This window comes from Rhipicephalus sanguineus, chromosome 3 (assembly GCF_013339695.2).
Source record: "Rhipicephalus sanguineus isolate Rsan-2018 chromosome 3, BIME_Rsan_1.4, whole genome shotgun sequence".
Lineage (NCBI taxonomy): Eukaryota > Metazoa > Arthropoda > Arachnida > Ixodida > Ixodidae > Rhipicephalus > Rhipicephalus sanguineus.
Genome location: NC_051178.1, coordinates 206,488,583 through 206,501,675, shown reverse-complemented (window position 1 = coordinate 206,501,675; position 13,093 = coordinate 206,488,583). Strand labels below are relative to the sequence as shown.

The 13,093-nt window shown below is 43.3% G+C and overlaps 1 protein-coding gene across 10 annotated transcripts in view; it reads right to left on the bottom strand.

The window, feature by feature from the left end:
- The window catches only part of LOC119388159 (voltage-dependent L-type calcium channel subunit beta-1), a 189,975-nt gene that overhangs the window by 125,833 nt on the left and 51,049 nt on the right, over positions 1-13,093 (bottom strand). For 2 of the 10 annotated variants that reach the window (XM_049413841.1, XM_049413840.1), the window contains exon 2: positions 5,396-5,426. The exons of the other annotated variants lie outside the window; for them this stretch is intronic. In XM_049413841.1, the coding sequence (XP_049269798.1) occupies positions 5,396-5,416 (21 nt within the window). In that variant the 5' untranslated portion in view covers positions 5,417-5,426. The remainder of the gene's footprint in view (positions 1-5,395; positions 5,427-13,093) is intronic. 10 annotated transcript variants of the gene reach the window in all.

Sequence of the window (13,093 nt, the reverse complement as noted above, 5' to 3'; positions counted from 1 at the left end):
CAGAAGCCTCAGGAGAGCACAGGATCCCCAGGGCACCGAATGAGCAGCAATAGGATTAGTCCGGGTTCCAGCTTTCATTCCCCAATTGCTTTTTGTGTATTAAATAATGCCTTTCTATATTTGGAAAACTATGGCTTCCCTTCACTGTCATTTATAGCATATGCTTCACAGCAGTGCGTATCTGCCTTGGACTGAAGCCATCATGAAACACATGACAGGTTATTTTTTATGCAGGCAACTGTCCACATGTTTACTTATTCTGTCTAGACAACTGGCAACTCACTACATTACTAATTGCTACATGTTACTGTTCAGTAGCACTGATAATTGGACGAGTTGGTAGGGGATCATGATTACGAAGCGGCACAACGAAAGGACACATAACACAGACGCTTGTCTTCGTGTCATCTTCTTCATCTCTGCTACGTGTCCTTTCGTTGCGCCACTTCATAATCATGATACATGTTACTGCTACATGTTAAGACATTTGTGCCTTGATGAGACCTCCCCAGAAAACCTGCTGAAATCAAATAAAACTTCTGAAATTATAACATTATGTGCTTGAAGGACAATAACGTTTCATTCTTATACATCAGAAGACACGCTTAAATTAAAGTGCTTGTCAGTTGAGTATCACACACGCATTTTGGACAGTTGCGTAAGAAAACTAAATTTGAGTACAGAGCAAACACATCAAGCAGGCATAGTCACAACTCACAGTTCCCCGAGTCAGAGGGCTGAACAACACCTGGGTGCTCAAGAACTTGGAAATATGCTAAGTGGCTTCATATCGCTTATCAAGGGGTTTCATATCATCTGACCATATTACGCAGTGGTAACTCACATATCTTAAGTTATTTTTGAAGTCTAACCCTACTCACTATAGGTGACAAGCGAAAACGTCTTATACAAAAATGAAAAGCACTATAGTAATACCTCCAGAATCTGTGTGGCAAGTGCTAACTTATTTACGCATCTGTAATGTGGAAAATAACAAAGTATGTTACAAAAATACGGCTTTACTAGCATTCACGTTTCCTATGCAGTGATGCAATCTGTGGCAAAGTAAATAGGCACACGTTGAGAGCTTGAGAACAAAGTTCATTATTACACACAATACATTTGCTTCCCAGGCATAACTTGCTAATTATGGGGTTTTATGTACCAGAACCACAATATAATTATGAAGCACGCTGTAGTGGGAGGACTCTGGATTATCTTTGAGCACATGGAGGTCTATAGAGGGGCACTGACACCATTTTTTAACAGTGAATTAACTCTGTGGCTCCCATACAAATCTCCTGTATACAGAGTCGGCTCTGAGCAGGCATCAGCTCAGGAAATGCGGAAAAGATATTTTGATATTAAAGCCAATTTTCCCATGGCGCACCTACCAACATCGACACTAGCTTGACGTCAGGCTACAGTACTAATTCAGGTGACTTCACGCAGCAGTCTGGCTAGTTGTGATGACATCAGGTACCAAAACTTCTAAAATGGCTCCTTGTGCATCACCAACGGAGCCATGATGTGGAGCAGCCATCGAAACGTCACAATATTTTGCGCGAGCACGTGATAAGAAACTCATGACTGCTTGTGACGTCAGGGTATAGTAAGAACGGAAACTAGCTTTTAAAAACATACTGTAATTACTTTTTCAGGGTGCACTCATGCTTAGCAGTACATTTTCTAGGCTCTTGAGGCTTGGTCTTTCATTTGATGCAAAAAACGACAACTGAAAATTTTCGTGTCAGTACCCCTTAACGTGGACCAAAAATTGGGGGACGCTTAAGCTTCGCCTTAAAGAGTTGAACGCGATAGCGATATCCTGCCCCTAGTGTGTACTTCGACCACTACGAGTGTTTAACAGAATGCGCGAAGTAAGGTGTGTGCCTTATGTAATGGGTAGCATGCTTTAAACCAGGAGAAATTATGCGCGAGAAACCTTTTCGAAGTTGCGATGCAGCCACTACGTGGTCTTAAGGGAATACGCGCAGTAATGTGTGTGCCTTTTGTACTGGGTCGCTTTCTTTAAACCACCAAGTCGTTATGATATTGACATGGTGTGACGCCCGATGGCAATGTACGCTTGTGCCACGCAATATTACTGCGATATTACATCTCGTACTGTGACACCTGTATACAGACGTGTATTTTTGTGAAGCATGAAAGTTACTTTCAGTGCAGCTCCAAGCAGAGGCGTGGCTGTGTGGTAGAACACCTGCTTGCCACGCAGACGGCTTGGGTTCGATTCTCACTCGGACCCAACATTTTTATTATTTATTTTATTTGCAGCTTTTTCGATTTTTCGGTCACGAAGAAGATGATTTTCGCTCACAACCAACGGAGCCGACGCCGACGGTGGAATTTCTGCGATACGAGCTCTTTAACGCTATCGCGTTAAAATTGGTGTCCATGCACTTCAATCCCATCGAAATGCAGCTGCCATGGCCAGAAATCGAACCCGCTACCTAGTCATAATTTCGTTTCCATACTTGTGCTTATGATCATGCTTATTTAGACTTAGTTTTTAGCTACAGCTAAACAGCTACAGCCACAGCAGATACAGGTAAAGATGCATTTAGCAACCTTTATCATTCACTTTTTCTTATAACGGCGGCGTGCAAAAAGAGAAAAGGATGGGTAAACAAAACAATTATTACAAGATTTAAGTTTAGGCTATTGAAGAGAGGCTCCATTACTTCAGATTACTTCTGATTCCTTAAAGAGCACCAAAATATCTCAGCCCTAAAGCGCTTTCAAATTCCATGCCCATTGGAATGCGACACAACAGAAGCCAGGATTTTGTCTTTCACAACAAACTGCTGCGGCTCCTCGGCAACCGTCCTGTGCGTTATAAAGGGAGCTTAATTGGCCTTATTTTAAATGCACAGACTTCTTCATCCTACGATCACTAACACTATGGTACACGAGGACAAAAATCACAGACAAACTCGACACACAACACAAAGTGCACCGACAAAGACTGCTGTTACACGACGATGAGCAGGCCACAGTTCGTGTGCAGTTTTCCAACATCTGCCACAGTGAGCACTGTGCAATGCACAACTTTATCATGATGCTCGGATGCAGTGTGTGATCTTGAGGCATGCAATACCGGTCACAGCAGCCAAGCCACTACAGCCAACGAAGTGAACGAAGGAAAACATGCAAGCGCACATGCAAAGGCAGCTCATGCATGGCCGGTGCCAAAGCACCATAAGAGCATCAATGCAGAATAACAGACCCTTTTCCTAAATGTTGCGTTCGCTTCTTCCACCCAAGGTTTTTTTCATTTCTTTTTGATTGTCTCGTTGAATGATAGCACTGTTCATGTCCAGATGAAGGCAAAGGGCTGATAACATTAGCAAGCCTTTGACTACTGTACGTGATGTCAGCGTAATAGTATTGATATACCCTATTTCATAGCGCATGATGATGACACACATGAACTATAACCTGATCTGTAAACATAGTAATAAACAGCACAGAACGAGTGCTCGTCCCGTGTTGTTGTCTTTTGTCTCTAGTTTTTTCACGCTGTTTATTACAATGAATATATACCAACTAGCCCAGCTTACCACCTTCCTGATCTGTAAAATTGGGTCGTTGTACATTTTGCCGGAAAGCTGGACCAACAATTTGGAAAAGGGTCGATGGGCTTTCGGGAAGCACCTCTGGCGACACATCAACTACACGCTGAAATGATGACAAGACTGTATCAAAAAAAAAAAGGAAGAAAAAGAGATGATACCGACGGACCATTAAATTAGGGAACGGCCTCGAGAAGGAAAATAGGTGGGGGGGTACTGTACGGCTTCTGAGAGTACACAGAGTTTGATATAAGCAAGATATTTGGGGCACAAGAAAAAGAAAAGCAGCTTTAACAGCACACTATTAAAGGGTGCTGTTAGAATGGCCGCTCATGCTCTCAAGCAATGGACCACAATGATAACAGAAATGTGCACCATGTATTCAACGACGCCTTGACTATATGCACAAGAACATTCTGTACACGCAAAAAAAAGACAAAGAAATGGGAAAGAACACCAGCCTGCAGGTTTAAGTTGGAAAAGATGCAGGTACAAAAGTACCTAGCCTTAGGCAAAGCTTTACAGAAGGTGGCCATCAGGCATGCCAAACAGTAAATCTGCTACAGTGTACTAGCAAAAAGAAGAAAAGAATGCGTTTCTCCTGACACAACAACAACATGAGCAACAAAATGCCTTTTGACTTCCTTTTAACTTAACGTCTCTGAACAGCGAATTGGTGACCCCAGCAACAACATTTATTAATTCCGGGAGTCATTCCAACTGTTGTCTTCACGGAACTACAGGCACAATAAAATAATCCGTGAACAGTATGTCCCCATGGATGTCAGTCGCCATAAGTGGTTCCCGTGAGCCGTAGAAAAACAACCACCACGAGCCAGATGCTGAAGGGTTTGTCCTTACCAGTTGCGAAGATATGTGTTTATCATGCTCTCATTGAGTCTGAATACCTGTAACAATTAAAGCTCGTTCAGCGAGATGACGCATGCCTATGCAGCTTCTGGTAAGCCTTGACTTGCAGTATCATTAAAATGAGATGAAATCGGGAGCACCATGTTGCCATGACCGACCAGTGGACAAAGTGTAATTCAAGACACAGCTGGACAAATAAAGCAGTGTTTCAAGGATCCATACCTCTTTGATTTTGTTTATTACAATTTTAAAGGCCCCACAGGCTTTTGAGAAAGTGATAACTCGCATACAAGCTTTAATTGAGGTAATGCCATGTTATATTTGCCCTCTTTTCTTTACTAATGCAGCGAGTCTCTGCTTGCGCTGGTGAAATCTGCTCCAGAGGACTGTGTCTGTTCTGTACAAGCTGCCTTTGCTAACATCTTAAGCACTCTAACAGCATGACCAACCTGGTAAAAGTTTCACGATATGTCCGCAGCAAAGATGTCAATGTTCTCTGCTCTTCCGTAGGCATGTGCCCAATGCAACTGGTAAGGTGGCACAAAAGCCCTTCAGCAGAAAGGCAGAGCTCTAAAACCACGCTGTATGTGAAACAAGCCAAACCTTGGTAGGCTGTTCTTTTATAGGCCAGCAGCAGGACATTCCACCAAGCATATTGTATGCTTGCCAGTGACAACGAAGTAGCATTCACTGCCATGTAATGTCTTGACAATATGATAAACGGCAGCATTTTCTTTTGCCTATAGTAAGTGTGTACCCACGTTACCCCTATCAAGTTCTTTAAAGAAGACGACTGCATCTCAAAGCAGAGTGTTTCGCAGTTACTAGCATGATTGAAGAACTCTGCACAGTGTGGTGGCTTGATGAAGGAAAAAGAAGGAGTAAGGGACAGAGCAGGGATCCCTGGTGGCTTGATGATGATGACAGCTTACCAGAGGCGTATACTTGGGCATTACAGAACGGCTGCGCCAACCAACGTGAAGGCATGCAAAGAAAAGTTTTGGGAGGCACCGAGTCAAGAAACGATGGTTGAGGTCAGCAAGTGATAGAGAGGGGTTTAGGGTGGGATGTGGGGGCGCAAAAATAGAAAAGTAAGCCGAAAAGCATACGTGCTGGAATGGTTTAAGGCACCGACTTAGTTAAGGGGAAATAAAAGGGGCAAGGAGTGGAGGTTGGTTTATGATACGTTCAATACCACGCGCAAAATAAATCTGGAGATATTGCCGAGGTCTGTCTCAAAGCTGTAATCAAAGTACAGGCAAAATTGGCCAAGTTGTGAAAATTAAACAAGAGCAACATTAGACAAAAAGGATTAAGAATGAAGACATCAAGTGCACATAAAAAAAAGTGAATGACATGCTCGTTGAGATTCTTGGCCAGCACGTAAACGATCTTATTCTTTTTCTATATTTGATGAAGTGTTAAGGGGCCTTTATTTTGCCTCATTCACTGATTTTGTTTTAACTTTTTAATGCCATATGGACAAGCATGCGTCCGACTAGTATAGCGATCAAGAATTTACTTTACACATATTTTTAAAGGAAAGAAATGTGCACAACTTCAATTAGAATTAATTTCTTAATCATATATACCAGGGGTCTCAAACGTGGCCCGCGAACCTTTTGCTAGCGGCCCGCGGCTCCACACGGAATAAAGTTTTGTGACTTTGCTAAATAGTACCATTATTTTCTCACCTATTGCAATTAGTAGGGCTTTGTTCAGGTAAGCTACAGAGATGGGACTGGTCTCAAGCATTTTTTTGTGTGTGTGAGGCACCCATGCAGTAAATGAGTTGAAACATCACCATGGAACGAAAACTATATATTTGAGAATCAGCGCTCCGATTTTAGTCATTGTGGAAATCAGTATCTATGTTTTTCGAAACCTGATGTCAAATACCCTTCAGAGATGACCCAGAGATAGGAGATGGGAAAGGCGTTCTTTCAAATGGCAACATTAGGTGACATTTTCTTTAAACTCCCTTCACCCCCACCTCCCCTCTCCCAGCATCTTGTCTTTCCCGGCCCTTGTGGGACTAAATTTTGCGCTAGCTGAGGTGAGTTTGAGACCCCTGATACATACAGTAGACTCTCAGTAAACAGAAATCTTTTAATGGAACTACTGCTTAAACGGAGCAACTGCCCCTAATATTATTGGTTTCATACTTGGACTCCGCACTCCTGTTAAACGGAACGCATTTTCCAGGTCCTTACAGGTTCCGTTTAACGAGAGTCTACTACATACACAAGGCTACCTTTACCATCAAAGGAGATACCAAAGGCCTGACATCTACATACACTTGTAAGGAAGGAGAACAAACAAACACTGCTCTAAGTTTCTGAGTCGTATTTGACAAATGAAAAAATGTCATTTGTATTGATTGAATTTTATAAAGAACAGGACCATTTTTCATATCATCCAAAAAATTTGCAATGGTAAAATTCTACAGAATGTGTTATGTGACTTGACAAATGTGATAGCTGTGCAAGGAGGGAATGAGTCAATAAGGTAATGACCCTATTTACACATGTGATTGTGCTCACCTTCAGAGCGCAAATCCGCATCAAAGCAGGTGCGATTCTTTCAAGCTGCAGAGGCGCCGGACTTCGGCACAAACGATACACTGTTGCAACAAATCTCGCATACCACATCGTTTCAAATGGGAAGAGCCAAACATTTTTTTAATGCAGTGGAAATGACATCTTCTTTTGTGGAATGTATTCTCGGCAACGCGTCAACGAAAGTCAGTGAACAAGACAAAGACCACTTAATATTTAAATGATTACTGTAAGACACGTGTTGCAGTTGTGCAGGTGAAGCCAGATGGTGCTCGAGGAATAAAAGAATTGCAGGAGTGCCGACACAGCCAGTCTCAAGATACTCATCCTCAAGCCCTTGTCATAAACCACCTCATCAGTGATCTTTTTATCTATGTCTGGCGTTTCGTGAAAATATCAATTACAACGTAAATGCATGTAATGTCCCCACCAATTTTTTAAAATGTCTTAAGCTAATGCTTAACTATTGACTGGCATCTATTGCACAACTGCGACATTTAAGAAGCTACGCAGAAAATGTTAGATGACTAACTGGATAAACTGAGGTTACTGCACCTTCACTGACATCGATTGAAGCAATGCGTTGCCAAACAAAGCAAGGTCATTGTTATTTCTGCTGCCCACTTTCAAATAACTTGACAATTCATATTTGAAGCGTTGGTATACTTGCACAATACAAATTGAACTTTCAGTGCCTGCCACTTTATGAGATGCAAACAATGCAGAAACAGTAATAATTATAATGATAATTTCTGGGATTTAATGTGCCAAGAAACAGTAAAAGAAGTGAGTACACGTGCATCACATATATTTAAATTTCAGAGTTTTAAAAGGTGAATGATGCAAAGTGCAAGTGCGATTGCAAGCTACTTTAAGGTCTGCAAGAAAATGTGTACAGTAGATGAATGACAAAAACAACCTGAGTTTTGGCAAAAAATAACATGCAAGCAATAACTTCTTCAAAGCATTGCTCTGGGCTTTCTCGTTTGCCAAGTCACAGAAAAGTGGAGCATAGGTGCTACCATTAAAACATGAATTTCAAGGCAAGTGAGGCAATCAGTAAATAACAGGGGCAGTGTTTCTTTGTCCTCTCCTCAGAGAGCTAGTTACCAGGTCTAAAGGGAGAAAAGGTGTAGAAGCACTGAGGCCAATGCAAAATACACAAAACGCCAACATGCACAGAACTGACCGGCACCGCAGCACATGTGCAGGCAGACGATCGACAGTGCAAAGGTACAACCATTGTCTGCCATACACGCACACCCAAAAGCAGTTCAGTGTCGCAAAGATTGAAAAAGAATGTAAATAATAAACAAAAGGGCTCATAAACAGTTCACAGTGTTATTTGCATGCAAGTGTATGTGACAAAAATGTGAATGAAGTGTAGACCAAATACATACAACAGAGAAAAATAAGTAGCCAGAAATAAAGCCACAGAACCACCAAACCAGCAACAAAAGGTACGAGCTTAGTAATGAACACGCAAACATCCTCTGATGCAGGGTTAAAGCGAAACCACACTCGCTTGATGTATACAACGGCATGATACTAAACAGCAGCTGAAAACTTATGTGGGTACTACAGATCACAAAACAGGTGTCTGCAATGCACGATCGCATGTTTCCAGCAGTCCTTACTTTTTAAAAAAGAAATAGGTAAACTGGCATTATCATATAAGATTCTGAGATGATGTGGGATTGTAAACATACCTGAGAGTCCAGGATTCATAACTGCTTCTAACCGTAAAAATAAAATCAGTCACTGAATTGTCACAATTTTTCTGGGTCACTAACATACTGCCTATCCCGCAGCACCCTGTAGCAACCAAACAGGACAGCAAGCAGCGTGGCATGTCCCCACTTCTGGGCCATTAGAAGAACAATCCCACGAGATTTAAATAATACTGTTTCTGAGAGAACATCCCACTGCCATCAGGGCACACAAGCTCTATCAGAGAGTTGTCCAACAGAAGAGACTGTTGCAAGGGATGTGCCTCATTGCTGACCAACGTTAACTGCATAGGAAAATGTAAAATGAAGAAAATGCAAGACACCAGAGACGCAGAAATATCATTCGAAGGTCCTTTCTGAAAAGCCATCGACTAGTCCGTTAAGTAATCTAATAAAATAAGAGCGGGTAATAAAAACTTACTAGCGAAATGTATTTAGATTAGCCTGGTAAACATTCAAGTTTCTCGTCAATGTAATGCCCACCTCTTCCAGCTAGTCACCTGAACGGGCCAGCCCGTATAAGCTCCATGTGCCATGGGCCGTTTCTTTAAGATCTCTTTGAAAAAGAAACAACATGGCAGGCTTGAAAACAATCCGGTGTAAAACAAAGTTGGAGGACGTTTGAGGTTTGCCTCAAGGGTAGGACACGATGGTGTTATCGGGCCCCATTCTCATCCCCATCTCAAACAGTAGCCCCACTTCATTTCTCGGTGGACACCTCAACTGTGGCGCAAGGAAACCAACGACTGTACGCATAACATTGGCCGTTTCAAACTATCCTAGAATGCCTATTGCAAGTACAGTTGCCGAGTGCCCACTAATCTATAATTCTTCCTTTTGCGAATCAGCGAAGTACCCACTATGCATCCATAAGACAACACGCGAACCTATGCAGCTGCTCACTTTGCTTATGCATTTGCTGATGATGATGATTAATTGGGTCTAAGCACATTGTAATTGGTGGACCTTTAAACCCCTAACTCGTTGTGCAATTCTATGTCTTTATGCCTGGCGCGATTGTATGCTACTGCCCTGTAACACTACATGCGTTAAGGAGACTCCTCGCATTACATGATATTCGTACAGGGTTTCTTTTTTTTTTTTTCGGCAGCAGTTCCAAACAACGATGTGGCTCTGTGGTAGAACACCTGTTTGCCACACAGAAGACCGGGGTTCGATTCCCAATCGAACCGAAGTTTCGTTTATTATTTATTTATTTATTTGCATCTATCTCTAATTTTTGCTCACGGACAAGGCTGATTTTTCGCTGACAACTAACGACGCCGACACCGACGCCGGAATTTTTGCGAAACGAGCTCTTTAATGTTATCGCGTTAAAACATAGTAATTAACGATATTTAAGAAGGCAGTTATTTATGCCTGACATTGTTCTGAACCTCAATGTTGTACATGGAGCTTACAGGCAATATCCAAAAGCTGCCGATTAACTTCGACTATGTAAAATTATGCGCAACAATGCGCAATCAGCAGTGCTCTGTTCATTGTCTACAGAAAAATTCGGCCTCCGTGGTCGTAGCCGCGATCTCGTATTAGGCAGCAGAACGGCACACCCGCAATACTGCCGTGAAGCGTGCTGCAGTAAGCAAGCTTTCCCTCACAGCGCCCTTGCATCTCAGGCAGAGCACGCTTTACAGGAAGCTTGGCTGAACTGAAACTGAAAAACGATGAACAGAAGAACACGCTCAAGTGTCGAACTAAGTATTCCTTCAAGCACCACAGAGCAGTCGGATGTTCAGGAATAGATTAACTTAGTCAAGAAACGAGGCTTCCATAATCACCCGAATGGCTCAGATTGAATAAATACACATTTTCGTACAAAAATCGCCGAGAGGACGACCACACCGATCTTGTCAGCTTAGTTACGCACTTAATATTTCGTTAATACGATGAAAAAGTGGGCGAGGTGGTAAGTGTTCATTTTAACGTAAAGCGCGAAAGGACAATTAAGGAAGGAGCGGGAAAACAGGACGAGCGCTTGTTTTCTCATCCTGATTTCTTGCTCTGTTCTTGTACTTTCGTGCTTTACGTCAAAATTAATATTTATTTAGTACGAGATGCATCTAACGGCCACGAAAACAAGTAACTGAATCGGAACAGTGTTGATGTTCGCACACTCTGCGCGCAATCAAGCAATAAGGAGAAGCAAATAACGGCACTACTCGGTTTTGTAATAATTTAACCACCACTTCGTCCTCACGAGTTTTTAGATAGAGTTATGTGACGTTAATCGTCAGCTACCGGAGCGAATGGCCGTTTTTTAGCCGTGAGCACTAACGCAGGCGAAAGGACTGAGAAAAAAAACAATACTGAGTGTAATAGCAGGGTTGTTATTCCCGCCATGTTTTTAACTGCGGACTACCACCAATCTTTCTTCACTGAAATCGATGAAATGCATTTCAGCGCAGAATGACTGGACCTCTTCTCGGCGTGTACACTTCGGCCATCCGAAAGTCATCAAACCGTAATTCTAGTAGAAAATGTTGATGATAAATGCGTTTTTCCCTCTAATTGAAAAATAACGCCAACGTCTCGACGAAGTAACGACGGAGAAATCCTCTTTGAATTGACACCGTCGTCTACAAGCAAGAAACAAAGTGCAACGCTGCAGTCATCTCTATCTGCAAATCCCTGGCACTGGCCTCCCAAGTTTACACGCACGTGAACGGGAAGAAGACTACCGCTGTAGCTTAAGTGGTAGAGAATCGGATCTCGTTATCCGGAGGTTGTAGGTTCGTTCCCTACCAGCGGCAAGTTGTCTCTTCGTCCGCGTTAATTTCCTTGCATTTGTATCCTAATTACCACATCACAGTTAAATACTACAGATAATGTCGCTATATTTTCCTTCGCTTCGTCGTCGGTTGGTTAGCGCCCGCTTTGTGTCATGCTCATTCGCACCACGCCCTTCCTCCCCCTCCACTTCTTGGCCATTTCCACTAACACACGAAACACAAAGAGACAGGCCGCGCGTACAGTGGCTGCATCGGTGAGTGCAAAACTGCTGTAGACTTAGTTTCATAGACAGACAAAGACGACCGGTAGCAAGCGCGAGGCACAGACTTGGAAACGAGCGCCGAACGGAGAGGCCCAGCCGGTAGAGATCATAAAAGCGCCCGTCGTATGCTCCTTTTTGCGAGCGGACAGCGCCGCCCCGTTCACCGGAAACGCGCCAGCAAGAGCAGCAACGGTGCCCGCTACACGAACCATCACAGAGGCCCTCGAGGGCCTGCGGTATGACGGCGTGGGAAGGGGAGTGGGGGGGCGAACGCTGCTACACAGCGTGCCCCTGAATCTGCTGCGCGAAAAACGATTCCGTGTTTAAACGAGCTCGATGGAAGAAACGATCGTCAATAAACAGCGGCGGTGTTCGGGCGCGCGTTCACGCAACCGTCGTTCCCTCGCCGGCGGCATTCGTGGACGAGAAATCGTCTCGACAAGGAACGGCGGGTGCGAATCAAGGCAAAGAAAGCAAGGAAACTCGACGCCAGGAATTCGCACAAAGAGAAGCTACGGTGCAAAAGCTGAAAGACGCGCATTCGACGAGACCAATAAGCAGCGTGAGAGATATATCAATACTATCACGTACATAAACCGAGAGGGCGGAAACGCGCAAAAAGGCGAAGCAGAAAAGCATCCGCTCGAGGCGACTTTATCAGGAGACGGAAAACTCCTGCTCGACACGTTCGGTGCATCATCGAGCGACGAGCAGTGCTCGTGGCTTATATGCAGTCAACTAAATAAACCGCTGTATCATTTTGTTTTTTCCCACAACAGACTTGCCAGTTTCAGAAAAACAGACGGAAAACTTGTATGCGATTACGAACCTTCGAAACGCCGAGAGTCGTTTAGTCATTTTAATAAGAACAAAAAAAAAAGAGAAAGAAAGAAGCGAAGGACTTTAAAGGAGCCCACTTGGATGGTTATTATTATACCACTAACGCAGCGCGACCTTTATTATCGCTAGGTAAGCGACGTGCGTCATTATCCTCATATCTGATTTTATTTTAGATACACCCGTCTACCCCTGAAGTGTATTTGTGCCGTGTGACGTTCTATATTGCTAAGTGACACGCGACCACGAAGAGAACGGCTGAAGCTGCTCTTACCCCTCCGTGCTGTCGTCCATCTTGGGCAATGCGGAGCACCGATTTGTAAACGCAAAGATTTCCTTACCTGCTTTAGGTTTCACGTGACACCTTTCAATGGTGCGATTTGTTCTCTTTTAGACACGGAGTCAATATTCGTGCCAATATTACCAAGCATATTTTGCACTTTTCTGCTATGCGTCGTACGTAGGTTCGTCTTATATGTTATTTACGGAGCT